This window comes from Carcharodon carcharias, chromosome 19, assembly GCF_017639515.1.
Source record: "Carcharodon carcharias isolate sCarCar2 chromosome 19, sCarCar2.pri, whole genome shotgun sequence".
Classification (NCBI taxonomy): domain Eukaryota; kingdom Metazoa; phylum Chordata; class Chondrichthyes; order Lamniformes; family Lamnidae; genus Carcharodon; species Carcharodon carcharias.
The window spans coordinates 55,546,188-55,566,281 of NC_054485.1; the positions used below are offsets into that span (position 1 = coordinate 55,546,188).

Below are 20,094 nucleotides of genomic sequence, written 5' to 3' on the forward strand. Positions count from 1 at the left end.
TGCTTCATCAATGACTTTCCTTCCATCATATGGTCAGAAGTAGGGATGTTCGCTGATGATTGCACAACATTCAACTCCTACGTGACTCCTCAGATACTGAAGAAGTCCGTGTCCAAATGCTGCAAGACGTGGACAACATCCAACAAGAGGGAATCTAACTCTCACCCCTTGACATTCAATGGTATTACCATCGCTGAATACCCCACTATCAACATCTTGGGTGTTACCATTGACCATAAACTGAACTGGCCCAGAAGGAAAAAAACAGTAAAAATTTGGAAATAAGAATACTGGTCCGAACTGATCTTGTATACCTTAAAATGGAAAACCAGTAAAAACTGGGAAATAAGAGTACTGGTCCGAACTGCTTTTTTTTCCTTCTGGGGGACTAGCCATATAAATACTGTGGCTACAAGAGCAGATCAGAGGCTAGAAAACCTGTGGTGAGTAACTCACTTCCTGACTCCACAAAGCCTCTCCACCATCTACAAGGCACAGATCAGGAGTGTGGTGGAATATTCTCCAATTGCCTGGATGAGTGCAGCTCCAACAACACTCAAGAAGCTTGACAGCATCCAGGATGAAGCAGCCTGCTTGACTGGCAACACATCCACAAACATTCACTTCCTCCACCGCTGACGCACAGTGGAAGCAGTGTGCACTGCAGGAACTCACCAAGGTTCTTCAGACAGCACCTTCCAAACCCATGACTGCTACCGCCTAAGAGGATATGGGCAGCAGACACCTGGGAACACCACCTGGAAGTTCCCCTCCAAGAAACACACCACTCTGACTTGGAAATATATCACTGTTGCTTCACTGTTGCTGGATCAAAATCCTGGAACTTGCTCCCTAACAGCACTGTAGGTGTACCTGCACAGCATTGACTGCAGTGGTTCAAGGCAGCTCATCACCACCTTCTCAAGGTAAATTAGGGATGGGCAATAAAGCTGGCCTGGCAAGCGACTGCCCATATCCCACGAATGAACAAAAACAAAATCTGTCCCCTCCCACACAAAATCTCACACCTACCCTGACAAACTTTACAAATTTATTGTACCCTGATATAACAACTTATAAGATTCTTGTCTCTGTGCTAATTGCTTCATGCTACCTCTGTGAGCTAGTTGTGTGTCTTCAGCTCTTCTAATACCATTTAACTTCTTGTTGGGTCTTCACCATAGCAGCTATTTTTTGATACCATGCTATCATCCTATGGAACTCTCTCTCAATGTCTTCCACTTTGGCATTGTCCTTCTGAAGCTAAATTCTTCTTTGATTTTACTCTTGGCCTCTTTCCTCACTTCGTTTTCCTCTCCCTTTCCTTCCTTTTCAGTGTTCACTCTTTATGCAAAGAACCCTGAGGCAAACTTTACGTGAGCAATTCTGAGTTGTTTGTTGTTTGGACCAGTGTAATGGTTTTGAGTTTTGTATCAGGCAGCTGAGTGCTAATTATAAATGATTAGTGTTATGATTGCAGATATTGCATCTTCTTTGTGTGCAGATCATAAAAATGCACACAAATTTATGACTTGTACGTTGGTTGTTATAGAGTGCTGTCATTTTTATTTCAGTACCAGTTAGTACAATGTGAGTCCATTCATGCCCAGTGGAATTTCATTATAATTTTGATTTCAGAATGCTCTTCTTGCCAGCTTTCTCCTCCCAACTTAATTGAATACCGTCCAAACTAATTTCTTGCTTCAGTTGACAAAATCAGCTATTAAAAGACACTAGCCAACTAGAAGTGTAAATCATTTTCAGAATATCTTTACAGTGCAGTTTTAAATGCCTCTCCTGAGGATATTGAATGTTGTAAAATTAGACTACAAGCAGAAAACTAAGATCAATATATTGTCTTCCCATTGCAAACTTTTGTTATGCATTCTGATTCCTGTACTTGCAGGGTCGTTACTCATTGACGTATTATTAAATTATATTTTCAGCCTTTTGGACCTAAGCATTCGACATTCTGAGATTGAGCTAACATGTTAGAGAATTGAAGCATTCAGCTGTTCAATTTAGCCTGGTTTGTAAAGTATGAATTTTTTGAATGGGTTGTCTTCGGTAATGAAAATTGAAAAGTACTATGCAGGTTTGAGAGTCATTTTTAAAACTACAGTTGGCACAGAACAAATGAACTAACAAGCTGAAATGAAACTGAATTGAAAATGGCACTGCTGAATTAAGAATTCAGTTTGTGTATTTAGACTCTTGAGAACTGAAACAATATTTGTCTTCAAAAGGTTTACCCATCAGTCTGTGACTGCCCAATTCTATCGCAGTTTGATTTCATTAACAAATACTTTAGGCTGCGAACAATTTAATACGTGCAAATCACTTCTCCCACTTTCCCTTCCCTTTCTGCTTTCCTTCCTACCACATATTCAGTTTTGGTAACTAACTCAGAAAAATCTATTTTGAAGATTAATGTTTTCAAGTTAGGGTAGTAGCAAGTGGTAGGGAGCTGTCATTGGCTATTGAGATTGTGGCTTGAAGTTTGGGTCTGGGGAAATAACACACCCCCTATCGATCAGTTTCTTTCCATGTTTGCCCTTACCATTGTCATAACTGACGATGTAGGGTATTTAAAAACTCCCCACCTGACAGGACTGTGGAACTACCTTCACCAGATGACTGCAGCAGTTCAAGAAGGCAGCACACTGCCACCTTCTCAAGGGCAATTAGGGTTAGCCAGTGATGCCAGACTCTCATAAATGACAGAGAAAGTATGGTAGTCAGTTTATCCTTTTAAAGATGGTCCAATAAAAAAAATCTGCACTCAGTATGTATTAATCCTTAACCTGGGCAAATAGAATTCAGAACTGTGATTAACCAATTCTTAATCAGTGAAGCTATTTCTGTTTATTTGTTGTGAACCCCAAGGACAATTGTCTGATATATATTTCCTGTTTAATGTTGTTACTATTCTCATGCATATGTTGAATCAAAATTTATGCCTGTATTCTCACTGGATGACTATAGAAACGTTCGCTTACAAAAAGAAAAATGTAACTTTCAATAACATTGCTATTTTGAATTTTCCATCGGTTCCAGGCACCAAGTGCAAATATTAATGGCAAATCTAAGACAATATAAATATTGTCTTCCTAAGCCCTTTGAAATGGATCATGACAAAATTGAATCATTTTGTGTTGTATGAAATGGTAATGACCAGGTAGGCAAGCTTGCCTGTTGAGCTTGAGTCAATTCAGCAAAGGACTGCAGTAGTATATATCAGCAGAGTGTAATCCATAATCTTTGGGAAAATGAATCAAGTGTCCCTTTTAGGTTGCCTTGTAATTGTAGACCTCATTGGAGAATACTCGTACCAAACACAAACTACACTCAAAGCTGGAATATCTTATGGATAAGTAGTGCCAAGGATCAGGCTCACAAAGGCTGCTGGGAATGAATTGTATCACTTAGTTAATGAAGCAGAGCAGTTTCCTTTATTGTAGCAATCAAGGTCACTCCTGACCTCAGCTTCTGTCCTGCAGAAAGTGTCTAAGCATCATAAAGGACACCACATAATTCACCTGCTGTCCCATCCAGTGCTATGAGTGTTATTAATGAAAGTCATACTGGCACTCACCTTCTCCTAAACAGATTGAGGCAGTGATCCCCCCCACCCCCATATCAACTCCTGTTGCCCCCGGCTGAAGAATAAGGATTCTAGAGAACAAGTTGATAACACTTTCTCATCTTCAGTGGAATATGATGTATTGAATCTAAAAGAGACAGACGAGGAGAGAAGAAAGGAATGGGTGTCAATTAAAAAGAAAGCCGAGAACAATGAGGTAGGAATAAAGAAACAAAGAGCAGGCTAGCACTAGAGTACAATTGGACAGGGAGGAGTTATTATATTATATTGCCTGTTACTGTTATTTCAAAATGCCTGAGTGTGCAATAGATTGGTTTACTGCTTTTATGCCTAGAACCTCATGGGACTAAGATGACTGTCATGTCCTACTTGAGTGCAGCTGTACTGGCAAGCACCAATTGTATGTTGCATCTTCAAATCTGATGACTATGCAAACCAGCTATCTTAATGCAAAGCAACATTGTCATCACTGAACGATTGTTTCGCTTGCTTCCTGAGAGAAAGCTTAACCCGTGTCCACAAAGCCAATGATGTTGGGTGCATTTTCTTTGCTGGTGGGAACACCTGGTGAACTGTATCAGAACTGGAAACCCCCTATTTATGCTTGTCTGATTGCAGGTGCCCAAGACCTCCATGCTAGCATTGTGAGCCTCATCTCTGGATGAAAACATTGCTCTAAAGGAATCATTACCAATGGTATCCACCACGGATTTTCATTGGTTTTCCACTCTCTGTGGCAAATGTCGCAGCCAGGAGAAGCCCTCCCTGATTATGCTCTGCAGGCTGGAGTCAGACTCTTCCTGCAAGCCAGTCAGATAAGCATATTTTGAAGACCATCTCCAATGCCTGCTTTTGGGTTTGTTGATCCCCTATCATCTTTGCTTTGAAAGCTGGGCCTTTGAGATCATTGTTCCTAGGTTCCACAGCTAAGGCCTTGGTCCTCTGAACCTTCCATATGGACATTTCATCATGTTTTTCCTCCACCTCCGTCCCCCCTACCCCCCACCCACCCTTGTTGACTACTTGTGAACCGTGTCTCTCCCAATGCATTAACCTCTCGATCACTAATCTCATGTCCCATATTATGCTAATATTTGAACTAGTGCTGGGAAAGAGAGAATGGGTAATGAGAGAGTGGGGTGTTTTGTGGCAGGATGGTAGATAAACTGACACACTGCTCTTCCTCCATTTTATTACCCTCATCAGGACGCATCTATACTACCAGGTGTACAGAATGACGAGAATTAAAATGAGGTCCATCAAGCATAAGCTCCCCTTCATTCTACAGTTGCAGTTGTATCATTGTAGTGCCTGGGCTTATTATAACCACATAGGAGTCAGGAAGAAAAATTAATGTTCCATACACAAAGCTAGTTGTGCCATCTGCCCACCAATCTCTCCATCTCCTCCACGTTTGGCCACTGGATATCTGATTATATTGATTGCTTCCTTCTCATGGGAAATCAATTCTTGTTTATTTGTCACACCACCCTGGTGGTCTTTCTACCTTAGTGGTCTTTCTGTTTTTCATAAAAAATGAGAGCATGTAACTTGACATCTCTGCTTAACATATCAGAATATTGGGCACAGCATCCAAATTGCACGTGCATGGTAAAACTGATAATTATAGTATACTTATGAAGTAGCAAGTAAACATTTGCATTACAGAGATGCTAGGCAATGACCATTTCCAATGAGAAAGATTCTAACCATCTCCCTTTAAAGTTCAATGGCATTACCATCACTGAATCCCATACCGTCAACATTATGAGGGTTACCGTTTCCCAGAAATTCAGGCCAGAATTTGCAGCTGACGTGCGGGTGGCAGAGCCCGTACGTCAACGCTTAAACAGTCGCGCGCTGACGCCACTGCATGGCATCGCGATATTTCAGTTGGTGGGCGCGCTCAGCAGCGGGGCGTTCACCTGCCATTAATTGAAGGTCTCGTTAAGGCCCTTAACTTGCCAATTGTCCTGGATTTTGAAGGGCCTGTGCGAACTTCGGTTCAGAGTACGGGCCCAACGGGCAGACGGATAGGAGATTTTTTAAGAAAACTCATGCAATGTTGGGATATGTGGACTCAGAGGGGTTGTTCATGTTTTACACAAAGTTTTAATTGCTGGAAGTGTTTAAAAGTTGCGTGCATGATTGTTAGCAGTTCTTATCGAATTCCAAGAGCTTCTTGTGTACTTTGAAACCAGTCTGCAGACAGTAATCTTTCTCGGGCCTGCAGCTTTCCGGAGGCCTCCATTTAGCCTGGGAGTATGGGTTCTGACCTCTCTACTGGATGCAGCTCCCCTGAGGAGGAAGGGATGGATAGAATAAGGAGGAAGCCAGGACTGCACAATCAGCCTCCAGGGGAGCCACTTTTGGGAGGCCAGGCGCAGACACAAGGCATGCGGGGCCAAGAGCTTGTCCAAGGTGCAAGGGGCTGCAGAAGACGCCACTATCCTGCTGCCAGGGTATACAGACGGCGAAGCAGCTACCTCGATATGACTGAGGAGCAGTGTTGAAGCACGTTTCGACTGTCAAGGGCGACAGCCAACTATATCTGTCAGATGATTGGCCCTGAGATCTCCCCTAACTGTGTGGGTGGACACCCCTTTCCAGCAGCTCTGAAGCTCACAGTTGCACTCCACTTCTATGCCTCTGGCTCCTTCCAGGGCTCGGTGGGTGATCTTTGCAATCATCTGTCCACACTTGTGTCAAGCAGGTTACAGATACTCGGTTCAGATGGGTATCCACCTTCATCCGCTTCCACTGCGACCAGGCAAGTCAGGCATAGCGAGCCAGAGGCTTCATGGTTATTGCTGGCTTCCCCCGCGTCCAGGGTGCTATAGATTGCACACATGTGGCCATCAAGGCACCAGCAGGTGAGCCCGGTGCCTTCGCCAACAGGAAGGGCTTCCACTCCACGAACGTACGGATAGTGTGTGATCACAGGATGCTGACTCTACAAGTTTGTGCGAGGTACCCAGGTAGCTCCCACGACGCCTACATCCTCAGACACTCCTAGGTGCTGGGGCTCTTCACTGCTCCAGCCCAGCTAGATGGTTGGCTGCTGGGTGACCAGGCCTAACCCCTGCAAAGGTGGCTCATGATGCCACTATGCTGTCCAAGAACAGAAGCTGAGCAGCGGTACAATAGGAGCCACGGCACCACAAGGGCTGTGGTGGAGAGAGCCATCGCTCTTCTCAAGATGCACTTCCGTTGCGTGGACCGCTCAGAGGGCGCACTCCAGTACCTCCCAGATCGCGTCTCTCTGAAAGTGGTAGTCTGCTGCGCCCTGCACAATCTTGTGCTGGAAAGAGGGAATGCAGTTGACGATGAAGACCTTAATGCCCTTGACGAGGCTGCACATGATGAATCCAGCTGTGCCTCAGAGGATGAGGAAGCAGAGGGCGATGATGAGGGGCAGAACGATGACCTGCAATTACACCAAGGAGACAGGGACACCCGGCACAATTTAATGCAGCGAACCTTCAGCTAGCTCCACACACATGGATCAGCAGGACCAGCACTGCTTGGCACTTCCACATGTGGCACTTGGGTGCCACATCTTCCACCTGTTCAACTGCAACTAAAGGCTTAGTACAGTAACATCAGTGTCCACTCAAACACTCATGATAAATATGTGAAAAAGAAAAATGCACCACAAACAGAAGACCCTCAGCCATGGTAACAAAGGTGGACTGTATTCTGTCCAAAAGAACAGCAAACAACACTCCATTGCAATAAGAAAAAAATGGTCCCTATTCTAAGGGCAACACGAAATCACCAATGACATACCCGTGGAGTGCCTAAGGTGCCTTATGCTTACGTTTTCAGGTGCTACGTCTAGGTGCCGCCCCATCGCTCGGAGTGGCTTGAGAGATAGCCTGCTGACTCTGCTGCCCTTTTGGCTTTGATGACCTGGGCGGGTGTCCTCTGGCCCGTGGAGTCTGTGATGGTTCTGCCTGGGAGGGAGTGGCCAGTTCCTGAACTGGCACCTCCCCAGTTGTCGCAGTCTCAACGGAAGAAACTTTGACAGGCAGAGGTCGAAGTCCCTTTCGACCTCCCGAGTGCCAACGCTTGGTGCCCACAACATCTCTCACACTGGGAATGACCACCCATGGCCAGTACCGCTGTGAGGGCTTGCAGGTCAGAGCGTATCCCAAACATAAAATGTTCCATTCGATTGAAGCCCCTCTCTATGATAGTCGCCAATCTCTCATTGGAGGAAGCCTGAAGCTCTGCCCTGAGGGTCAAACCTTCACGTGCACTCTGCCTGGACTCCTCCGTCGCAGAGAGCAACTGAAGCATTCCCTCATGCAATCCTGCCAGATACAAATGCACTTTCTGCCGCCTGTCCTGCAGCTTCTGCATTGGGGACAACTCCAGAGGCATGTCATCAGTACCGGACTCAGCATGTGCCTTGTCCCCTGCAGCCCTCTGGCTGCTGGCACCATCGGCACTCTCTGCCCCTACCATCTCCTTCAGCGATTGTGATGTGCCCTCTCCACTGTGACCCGGGACACTAGCCGATGGTAAAGTCCCCATTGAGGTGTGTGTGTCTGCGCTGGTGCCTGGCTGGCTGAAATGATGTGCCGCAAGTTGCACATGTTGGCCCTCAGGTGTGGAGGGGGGGCTGCGGTGTCGAGGTGCGGCTCACTCTGGTGGTGACGCTGAAGTTAACAACAAGGACACTGCATCAGTTTGTGTACATTCAGTTCAACCTTTTATTCCTTTCCCCCCAGTCTCATAAGTCGCTCACCCTTCAAGACCCTAAGGAGACGAACATTGGTGAGGTGGGAAAGAGTCAAGAGGAGCCCCAACCATTAAACGCACATGCAGACAGGCTGGTCAGATGGCCTCAGGAATGCCACATGGCATGTTATGTACCATAGGAGTGGGGAGAGTGCAGAGGTATCTGACCTGGATGCATTCTGGCCTGGATAGTTGTGGGGCCAAGGAAACATCACAAACAGTTGCGACATTTGCCGTGGATCACAGGATATTGAAAGGTCACATTATTGGCCTTCATTTCATTAGGAGGGGCATAGACCTGGTGTGCAGAAGGCAACATTTTCCCTTGGCACAGGGATGAGTAATGTGATAGCATTTATTTAAGTTGAGTGCCATGAGATTCACAGCTGAGGTGCTGCGGACCTTTTGGACAAAGTAATGTGGGAGGCACTGGCTGAAAGGGTGCTGGAGGCCCCAAACCCCCTAAGATGCAATAACGCTTTGCCTGTGCAGCAGTGATCCAATGGCATGTTAGACCATGGTGATAGTGGTCACAAATGGGATAAGGTGACTTTGGAAGGTGGTCGAGATGCGAATCCTCAAGGGAATGACGGTCCCTTCTGTATTACCCACACGTCAGAATGTCTCAGTCTATGAATGAGCATTGTTTCAGCATTAATGATTGCAGCAACCATCAGTGGTTTGGATGGTGGGCAGACAGAATGGATGGAACTGTGGACCTCAAATACCTGCCCACAGGACCCCAGCCTCGCCGCTCCCGACTGGCCTGGCCTCCTGCCCCCTGCCCAGCTTCATGGCCTGTTCTTCAAAGGTTGTGAGGCGCTGGAGGAGGGCGCGCCCACCTCCTGTCCTCTGGTGCTCCCGTGCATTGTGGTGACTTTTTGCCTGCAAAACAGAGAAGAGGATTTATTGGGGCTATTCGCTCATGTACTCTGCATGCACCTGCTGCACCCCAACCACAGTGGCCCATCTGAGGCCTCCAGCTGCCCCTGTCCGCACTACTGGTGATCAGTCCCCCGAAGATAGTGCGGCTGGTCCCAACCCTCTCCCCCAACGGCCACCTTGGACACATTCAACGTCCATCACTTTGAATAGCACACAGGTCTTAGTGCCCATGGCAAGAAGTCGCAACTAGGTGTGGCGCCGATGCCAGCAGATGCCACTTGGCCAAAACACCTTGAGGCACCCCTTGCACCATCTCATTACCATCAATATGACATGTGTTGGAGTTCTGAGTATGTGCCTAGCGGCCTCCCCTGCAAATTGCCCACAGTCTGCTCAAATGTCACAAACACCAACTTATGCTGCGGGGAGAACTCTTCTTCATCTCAACTGCTAAGATTGATGTAAGCATGGTCAGTACCCATTTGCCCACCCAGCATGCAGAAACGACAGCAAGACATGGTGGGGGGGCTCAAAGGCTAAGACACCTTCTGGGTCAAATGACCAAGACCGAAATGGTACACAACCGTCCAAGCACAGCAAATCATTGAATCTTTATCTGCACTGGGTGCCAGTGCGCCGCATATCATCATGGGCACTAACAGCGTCACCCACCTCCTCCCACGTCTGACTGGTGACATGGGGGGCCCTCCTCCGGATACAGCTCATTCCGACAGATAGACACCTCTCAGAGGAGGACAGCAAGGCTTGCATCTGAAAATCGGGGGGCACAGTGGCCCCTTGCTGTCTTCTCCTGCAGCCTGTCCCCCTCCTCCTGCTCATGCTGCTGTCCAATCGGTCCTCCCTCCCTCTCTGCTCGAGTGGCCATGGTGCACTGCCTCAAGCAGGCTACTTGGCCACTCTTTATACAGGCTGCCAGTTCCCCATTGGAACTGGCAGTCTGAGGCCGCCCGCCCCAGCGACTATTTTCCCATTCTCCACTGTAGTCGCTTACCTGCCCGGTGGGCTTTAATTGGCCCACCCGCGGAAAATGGCGGCGCGGCATGATTCTCCAGCAGCAATCGGCCGCTGAGTCGGTCGGGCCCACCCGCCTGACAAACAGAAAATTCTGCCTTTAATTAAACCGGACATATAAATTCAGTGGATACACAAGCAGTTTAGAAGCTGATAACTCAGTCACAGAAGCTTGTAACAGAAGCGATTAACTCACTTCCTGACTCCCCAAAGCCTATCTATCATCCACAAGGCACAAATCAGGAACATGATGGAATTCTCTCCACTTACCTGGCTGAGTACATGAGAGAAACTGAACATCATCCAGGAGAAAGCAGTCCACTTCATTGGCACCCCATCCACTACCTTAAACATTCATTCCCTTCACCACCAACCTACTGTGACAGTACTATTCAAACCCATGACTTTAACCACTTAAATGAACAAAAGCAGCAAACATATGGGAACACCACCCGCTGCAAGATATTTTCCAAGAGGACAGTGTGAGAGTAGGACTCTGAGACAGGCAGTCAGCAGCACCTAGAGGAGAGTGTGAGAGGAGGACCCTGGGATAGACTGTCAGCAGCACCTAGAGGAGAATCTGAGAAGAGGACTCCAAGCCAGGCAGTCAGCAGCACCTTGAGGAGAGTGCGAGAAGAGGACCCTGGGACAGGCAGTCAGCAGCACCTAGAGGAGGACCTGTTTCTATCTTTCAGAGCAATGTGTGATGTCAAAGGAAAACAGATAGGTGATTGGTGGGTATCTCTTCCATGTTTCTTTTGATTGGCCAAGTGGTTTAAATCAGGAGATGTTATTACAGCTGAAGAGTACAGTTAAGAAATTCACTTTTAAAATATTTAACATCCAAATTAATTAATTAAATAGAATAGAGATGTCTGGACAGGTGATGTGTTGCAGCTGTCGTATGCGGGCTTGATGGATGCTAGTTTGATCTACGGTGACCAGATCTGCATCAAGTGTTGGCTGCTCAAGGAACTTTGACTCAGAGTTGATGAGCTGGAGCCCGAGCTGCGGGCACTGCGACACATCAGGGAGGGGGAGAGTTACCTGGACACTGTGTTTCAGGAGACAGTCTCAGCCCTTAGATTAATTACATCAAATTTGATCCATGGTCAGGGACAGGAGGGTGTGATTGCGAGTGAGGCAGGTATGGAGATCCAAAATTTAGCTTTGGAGGAGCCTCAGCCAGTACCCTTGTCCAATAGATACGGGACTCTTGCTCCTGGTGTGATGAGGGCACGGTTTTCCGAGAGGATGAGCGAACTGAACACAGCACCATGGTACAGAGCGTCATTCAACTGGAGGGAGAAAAGAGAAATGTAATAGTAATAAGGGATAGCATAGTTAGGGGAATAAATACCGTTCTCTGCAGCAAAGACAGAGGGTGCCGAAGGCTGTGTTGTCTACCTGGTGCCAAGGTTAAGGTCATCTCTTCTGGGCTGGAGAGGAACTTGGAGTGGGAGGAGAAGGATCCAGTTGTTGTGGTTCACGTAGGTACCAACGACATAGGTAGGACTAGGAAAGAGGTTCTACTGAGGGACTATGAGCAGCTTGGGGCTTTTTTAAAAAGCAGGACCACAGAGGTAATAATCTCCAGATTACTACTTGAGCCACGTGCAAATTGGCGTAAGATAATTAAGATTAGAGAGGTAAATGCTTGGCTCAAAAATTGGTGTGGGAGAAATGGGTTCCGATTCATGTGGCACGCAATAGTACTGGGGAAGGAGAGAGCTGTTCCGTTGGGATGGGCTTCATTTGAACCATGCTGGGATCAGTGTCCTGGTGAATTGCATAACTATGGTTGTTGATAGGACTTTAAAGTAATTAGTGGTGGGGAGGACTCAGTTGAAGGGAAGTTTAAAAAATCAAAAAGAAACCAGAGAACAGAGGTGCAGGGTAGTGAAGAGGTGAACGATAAAGTGTGACAGGAAGGGGCAGAAAATATAAGCAGAAGAGTGCAGCAGAAATCAGAACCAAAGTCAAAGCTTAAGCTCTTTATCTGAATGCACACAGCATTTTTAACAAGTTTGCTGAGTTGACGGCACAAATAGAAATAAATGAATATGATTTGATAGCTATTACAGAGACTTGGTTGCAGGGTGACCAAGGCTGAGAACTCAATATTTAAGGATATTTGACGTTCCGGAAAAATAGGCAGAAAGGAAAAGAAGGTGGGGTAGCTTTGCTAATAAAGGAAGGTGTCAGTGCAATGGTGAGTGGTGATATAGGTGCAAAAGATTGTGATGTGGAATCAGTTTGGGTGAAAATAAGGATTAGCAAGGGGAAGAGTCACAGGTGGGAGTCATCTATAAGCCTCTGAGGAGTAGGACAAAGTGTAAATTGGGAAATAATGGATATGTGTAAGATGGGCGCTACAGTTGTCATGGGTGATTTTAACTCCATATTGACTGGACAAATCAAATTGGCAGGGGTAACGTAGTGTAGAGTGAATGAGGGATTTTTTCTTAGAGCAATATGTTGCAGAGCCTACCTGGGTACAGGCTATTTTAGATCTAGTTGTGTGTAATGAGGTGCGATTAATAAGAGATATCATAGTTAAGGATCCTCTCGGGGATAGCGATCACAGCATGGTAGAATTTCAAACTCAGTTTGAGGGCGAGCGACTCGGGTCTCAAACCAGTGTCCTCACTTAAATAAGGGCAATTACAGAGGTATGAAGAAAGAGTTGTCCAAAGCAGGCTGGGAAAATAGACTACGGGGAAGGTCAGTGGATGAGCAATGGTAGCCATTTAAGCAGATATTTCATAACGCTTAGCAAAAATTTATCTCGGTCAAAAAGAAGGACTCAATGAGAAGGTGAACCACCCGTGGTTAACAAAGGTGGTCAAGGAGAGTATCCAATCAAAAACTAGGGCACACAAAGTGGCAAAAACTAGTGGTAGGCCAGAAGATAGGGATTTTTTCAGGAACCAGCAGCAGATGACTAAAAACTTTAATAAAGAGGGAGAAAATTGATTATGAAAGTAAATTGGCAAGAACCATAAAAACAAATAGCAGGAGCTTCTATGGATATATAAAAAAAAAGAGTGGCTAAAATGAGTGTGGGACCCATGGAGGATGCAGCTGGAGAATTGATAATGGGGAACAGGGAAATAGCAGATAATTTAAACCAATATTTTGCATCAGTCTTAATGGTGGAGGACACTATAAACATCCCAAAGATATTAGATAAGCAAGGAACTAATGGGAGGAAAGATCTTGTAACAATCTATATTACGAGGAACAAAGTATTTGGCGAGCTAATGGGACTAAAGGCAGTCAAGTTGCCAGGACCTGTTGACCTCATCCAAGGGCTTTAAAGGAAGTGGCTGCAGAGATAGTGGGGGCATTGGTTGAAATATTCCAGAATTCACTGGATTCCAGGAGGGCCCCAGCAGATTGGAAAACCGCTAATGTGACGCCCTTATTCAAGAAGGGAGTGTGACGAAAAGCAGGAAACTATAGGTTAGTCAGCCTAATATTTGTTAGTGGGAAAATGCTAGAGTATATATTAAGGAAGAAATAGAAAAGCTTAGAAAAGCTTAACACAATCAAACAGAGTCAACATGGTTTTGCGAAAGAGAAATCATGTTTGACAAATTTGCTAGTTCTTTGAGGATATAACAAGCAGAGTTGATAAAGGGGAACTGGTTTCTCTCCTCATAGCTTCTAGTAATTTATTCATCTCTGCTTTGTTGAAATTAGAAACGTTAGATCAACTGCCCTTGAATTGAGTGGCTTACTAGGCCATTTCAGAGTCACATGTAGGCCAGACCAGGTAAGGACAGCAGATTTCCTTCTCTAAAGGGCATTAGTAAACCAGATGTGTTCATGGTCATCATTAGACTTTTAATTCTAGATTCTCTATTGAATTCAAATTTCACCATCTGCTGTGGTGGGATTCAAACCTGGTTCCCTAGAGCATTACCCTGGGTTTCTGGATTACCAGCCTAGTGACAATACCACTATGCCACCCTCTCCCCTCTTGGATGTTATTTCCCCATTAATATGCCACAGACCCATAAATCCTGTACAAGTTTTCTAGTATCCACCACTGCTTCCCTTCCCACCTCTGCAACCATATGCTGTCCAGTGAGAGACTGTCAATTTTCAGCCAATTTAGCTGATCCCAGGAAAACTGCCAGGTCAGTGGCAAAGTCAATTGCCGGTGAGGTGCAAATCCACTCCACCTCTGTTGATTCTGAGAAAGCACAAAGAGACAAGAAGAGAAGGGATCAGAAAAAAATGGTGGGAGAAAATGAGAGAGGCAAGAAGTAGAAAAAAATGAGGAGAAAAAGTACAGAATTGGGAGGGACCAGGGGAGAGTGGATTACAGAAAGTTAAAGAGGGAAGGAATTGGGGCTGGGAGAGACAAGTTGACAAATGATGGAGATGAAAAAGACTGTGAAGGAAAGGGGGTCATAAGAGCACAATCTTGATTTTAATTAAAAAGTTGAAAACAAAGCATGTTAAAAGTTATTACGTCATGTGCATGGTATGTTATAGTGAGTGTATCAATGAATCTATTAATCTCATAATTAAGATTTGTGTCTGTTCGGTGATAAAAAAAGGTCTATCCCTCAATCTTATTGACCATTCCTATACTAGGACTTTAAGTGATAACACTTGTTCTACATCGCTAGTTGTATACTGTAAGATAGATGTGTCTAAGATGGTGCTGAGCATGAATGAGAGCTTGTGTAGCAACTCCTGCTCTTGGCCATCACCTTGATTCGTGCTTGGCTTTTCACCCGTGAATAGTGCAGTTTGGGATATTATGAATAAGCTGCGCCACATTTACATTTCAATACCAAGTGCCTTTATTTTATGGAAAGGCACTATTTTCTCCGGTGAAGCAGTCTCCCTCCATGTTTGTACCTCATGAATTGTAGTATAACACCTTATAATGGACAGGCATTTAGAGATGTACTGATTGTAATGCTAGGATTTTTGCTGCAGTATAGTTACAATAATTGGGAATAGGTTCCTTCTTTTGCTTGCTAAGCATCTGTATCAGTTATGCCCTAGTACAGAACAATTCTTTATCAAGGAGAACTTTAAGTATGATATTTCTGCCATGGATCACTATGTAACTGGTAATTTAGATGCAAATGCTTAATGTTTATCTAAACACTAATTTGCATGTCTCTAGTGTTTCTCACGTGCGTGCAGAGCAGTTTACATGGCTATGGACTAAATGGGGAGGAGAGAAAAAGTGGTTTGGGAGGCAAAAACAAAATTGAAGAAAATTGACTTGAGATGGTTGAAGGCAGGAAGACGGAAGACAATGGGAGAGAGAGTCGTGGGACTGCAGAAACAGTGTTTAAAGAAGCACAATGGTGATAAGGAAATATGAAGAATAAAGAGCAAGAAGATGGCTGGTATCAGGGGAGTATAGGGCCGTGTTGAGGGTTGCATGTAGGAAAATTCACTGAGGCAGTTTGGAGCAAGATCTTAACAAACTTGAACATGAGTAAGTCATCAGCATAATTTTTATTCATAATTTCTCATATGTTCCCCTTCTCCAAAATAGCAGATTCTAAGTATAACATGCAAACTGAAAGTTAACAAGATATCTAGTTTAATGCTAAAGTATTTCTTTGAAGATTACAAATTTGTTGGTGTGACCTGCTTGTTTCTGATCCAAAACAAGTCATTAAATTAAAAATGCTTTGAATTAAACACATCAAATATTTATTGTGAGTTGAATTATCAAAATTGCCAAACACATTTACATTCCCCATGAAAAGCCCCTATGCCTTATTTGTATCATTGCTCAATTTACTTTTAAAACCAGTGTCAGTTCTTCAAAGTATTTGTCAAAATTAAACATAAATTGGGAAATTTAGCATTCGCATTTCCAATCTATTTGTAATTAAAGATTCAGTAATGGGGCCTGGTGAGTTTGTGGTAATACTGCTGATTGGGGGGCTTGACCTAAATAGCCAAGTGGTTATGGTACTGGGTTTGTAACCCCAAGATCAAGAGTTCAAATTTAAAAGATTTAAAAGATTATCAAGAGTTCAAATCTCACAATGGCAAACTATGAAACAAAGTAACTTTATCTGAAACAGATGGAAAACAGGTTTGTACTCAAAAGAGTTACAATAAATCAAGAGTTCAAATCTCACAATGGCAAATGATGTAACTTCATCTGAAACAGATGGAAAACGGGTTTGTACTTGAAAGAGTTACATCTCTCATTTTTCCCTGGAGAGGGAGCACGCGGTGTCTGCTGGCACTCTCGAGGCCTTCCGTGCTCGGTGGGCACCGCGGGGACTGGGGTGTTTTGTTGACCCCTTTAATCACATTTTGATTTAAAGTTTGTAAGGTTCCTTTAAACTTTTGTCCTTGGTTTTACAGCTGACCTGAATTAGGGGCTGTGCCTGATTTATCCCAATTTTGTTGATTTGGTTTTCATTTAAAAGATTATCAAGAGTTCAAATCTCACAATGGCAAACTATGAAACAATGTAACTTCATCTGAAACAGATGGAAAACAGGTTTGTACTCGAAAGAGTTACAATAAATCAAGAGTTCAAATCTCACAATGGCAAACTATGAAACAATGTAACTTCATCTGAAACAGATGGAAACAGGTTTGTACTTGAAAGAGTTACTGGGTTTGTAACCCTAAGATCAAGAGTTCAAATCTCACACTGGCAAACTGTGAAACAATGTAACTTCATCTGAAAAATAGATGGAAACGTGTTTGTACTCAAAAGAGTTACACAACATCTGTTACATCATCAAAATATTGAGAGTTCAAATCTCACAATGGTGCAAACTATGAAACAATGTAACTTCATCTGAATAGGAACAGATGGAAACGTGTTTGTACTCGAAAGAGTTACTGCTGATTGGAAGAGCAGGGGTGAATAGTTAGGAGACCAGGCTTTCAATTTGGTTTTTGCCCAATGTGCATACTGCCATTGCATGACCAATGGCCATTATCCTCTCTTACACCAATGAATCATTACCAATGAACTTACACCAATTTTCTATATTATACCACAATTCAGAAATAACTCTATTGGTTATAAAACACTTTGGGACATCTTGAAGTCATGAAAGATGCTGCATAAATGCAAGGTTTACTTTAAATCCTTTTTGTGATGGTAAGGGACAATCACATTTCACATTTAGGGTATGCCAATTATGATAATGACCCAATGGTTCCATTTCCTGTGATTTTAGCCAGGAATGTGCTGTAGATGTTAAGTGCTAATTTGCAAAGTGCATTGTATTGCTTGCCCCTTAATTAAGTCACTTTGGAAATTGCTCTCTTAAAGGAGAGTCTCATTATTAACTATAGTGTGCTTTTTGTAGCAGTACTTTGGGTTCATTCAGTTTTCTTTTATAATATTTTCTTTGCATTTGATGCTGGTTTCACTTATGATGTAGTTTTTGCACTTATAGAAACAGAAAGATTTATGTAAGAGAAGGAAGCCATTAGGCTATTCATACCCATCCTAGCCATAAAAGAGCTATTTAGTTTAATCCAACCTTCTAGCTCTTGGCCTGTGACCCTATAGGTTACAGCACATCAAGTGCATATCCAAGTATTTTTAAATGTACTGAGGGTTTCTGCTTCTATAACCCTTACAGGCAGTGAGTTCTAAACTCCATGTGTGTAAAAAAAGAATATGCCTGAACTCTGCTCAAATCCTCTGTTAATTACCTTAAATCCATGTCCCCTCTTTATTGATTTCTCTGCGAATGGAATAGGTCCTTCTTATCCACTATATCTAAGGCCCTAATAATTTTATGCATCTCAATTAAAGCTCCTCTCAGCCTCCTTTGTTTGAAAGAAAACAATCCCAGCTTATCCCATCTTTCTTTATAGCTGAAGTTCTCCACTCCTGGCAACATCCTCATTAATCTCTCGTTTGTTCTCTTTCACATCACATCACTCCTGTACTGAAGTGACCAAAACTGTACCCAGTAGTCTAGTTGGGGTCAAACTACTGCTTCCTGCATTTTTAATACAACCTCACTGCTCTTATGTTCTAAGCCTCGTTCCATAAAAAGAAGTATTCTGTCTGCCTCCTTGACCTGTCTACCTTATCTACTTGTCCTGCTACCTTTAGCGATCTGTGGACATTGACTCCAAGATCCCCCTGTTCCTCTACACTTCTCACAATCATCATTTATTATGTATTCCCTTGCCTTGTTTGTCCTTCCCAAATATATTACTTCACACTTCTCCCAACTGAATTCCGTTTGCCACTTTTCTATCTACCTGACCAGTCCATTGATATCTCCCTGCAGTCTACAGCTTTCTTTCTCACTATTTAACACACAGCTAATTTTTGTATCATCTGCAAACATCTTAATCAGACCCTCTACAATTAAGTCTAAATCATTGATATATATATATCACGAACAGCAAGGTATTGAGTACTGAGCCCTGTAGAACCCTACTGGAAACAACCTACAGTCACAAAAACACTTCTGTAGCTTCTAGTTCCTCATCCATGATTTGTGACAGCTATTATTTAAATTACCATGGCCACATTTCTGAAGGTGATTATTCTGCTGGCTGTAACACTTTATTTGCTGATTTTGGAGGAGGAAGGGGAGGTACTACCTAGGAATGAAAGGAAGTGGTTTGTGTATCTGAGGCGATCTTGTTGTACACATTCTTAGTTAATCACCCTTGTCTACACATAAAGTTGTAGCTACCTAGGCATTGTTATGATCCTGGGCCAGACTCTCACATTTTAGGTAGGATCCAGTTAAGGACCAGTAACCTTTTCATTAAAGCAGGCAAAGTTGAGATCCAGGGTTCTTACTAAGAGAATAAAGCTATGAGATTCCACAGTTTTTGAACAAGCAAAATAAACTTTACTGTACAAAGTCAGAAAAGTAAAACGGTTTACAATATCCATCTTATATCTAACGTTAAGAATTAAGATGAGGTAAAACAAAATAACAGGTAAACTGTGGTTGAACACACTACACTGCACAATAAGTCGCAGATGTGGCTAAGACAGATCCCATGGATTTTCCAATAACCCACCCAGATGTCAGTGTTCACTGTGAGTTACACAATCTCATCTCCCTTATGAGGGATTGCAAGTCTTCACTCTTCCCTTTCAAAGATCTAGCCTCAGAAATTAGGAATGGGCAATAAATGCTAGGCTAGCCATCGACGCCCACATCCTGTGAATGAATAAAAAAAGGTTAACAATCAATTTCTATGTCCCTGGTCAAACCCCTTTGTTCACTTTAGGAGATAGATGATGGCTATTAATGCCTGCACAGGTATAACAAGTTTCAATGGCTCTCTATTTCTCTCTCTCTCTCTCTCGCTCTCTCTCCTCATTAAGACCAGGCTGGGGAGGCAGACTACCTGCTGCTCCCTTGTTTTGTTGATTGTAAGGACGAGGGGTGAGCTTTGTCCTGTAATTACTGTTGGAAGTTTTCAGAACTGTAGCAAACTTGCAAATGATGTGACCTGTAGCAACCATGTTTTTGGTCCGGCAAAGTCCATTTTTAAATAAGCAGAATGTAAGGTTTGATTTAAACAGTTTATGATCTCTTTTATGTCTTATGGACATGACAATTCCAAAAGTTGCTCCAACTTGGACTGCTAAATATCTGCTCACTTTCCATGGTTTCAGCCTCATTTCCTGAGACAAGGTTCCCTTGGATTCCTGAGTTTGCACTCCAGCACCAACTCACAGACACGACTTCAGCTCTTCAACTATGATGAACAGAACATCACTGCTCCAAAGGATTACCTTTGCCCCAGCGGCTCATAGCACAGGGTCACCAACCTTCCGCTGCCTTTTCAGCTCGGGCTTCTCCTGAGCTCTTACTACT

At 43.8% G+C, this 20,094-nt stretch overlaps 1 protein-coding gene across 1 annotated transcript in view; it reads left to right on the forward strand.

Annotated features, from left to right (window-relative positions):
- Nucleotides 1–20,094, forward strand: part of adgrb2 (adhesion G protein-coupled receptor B2) — a 1,120,188-nt gene that overhangs the window by 111,877 nt on the left and 988,217 nt on the right. Inside the window, exon 4 of the mRNA XM_041212905.1 lies at nucleotides 12,633–12,644. Within this exon, the coding sequence (XP_041068839.1) occupies nucleotides 12,633–12,644 (12 nt within the window). The remainder of the gene's footprint in view (nucleotides 1–12,632; nucleotides 12,645–20,094) is intronic.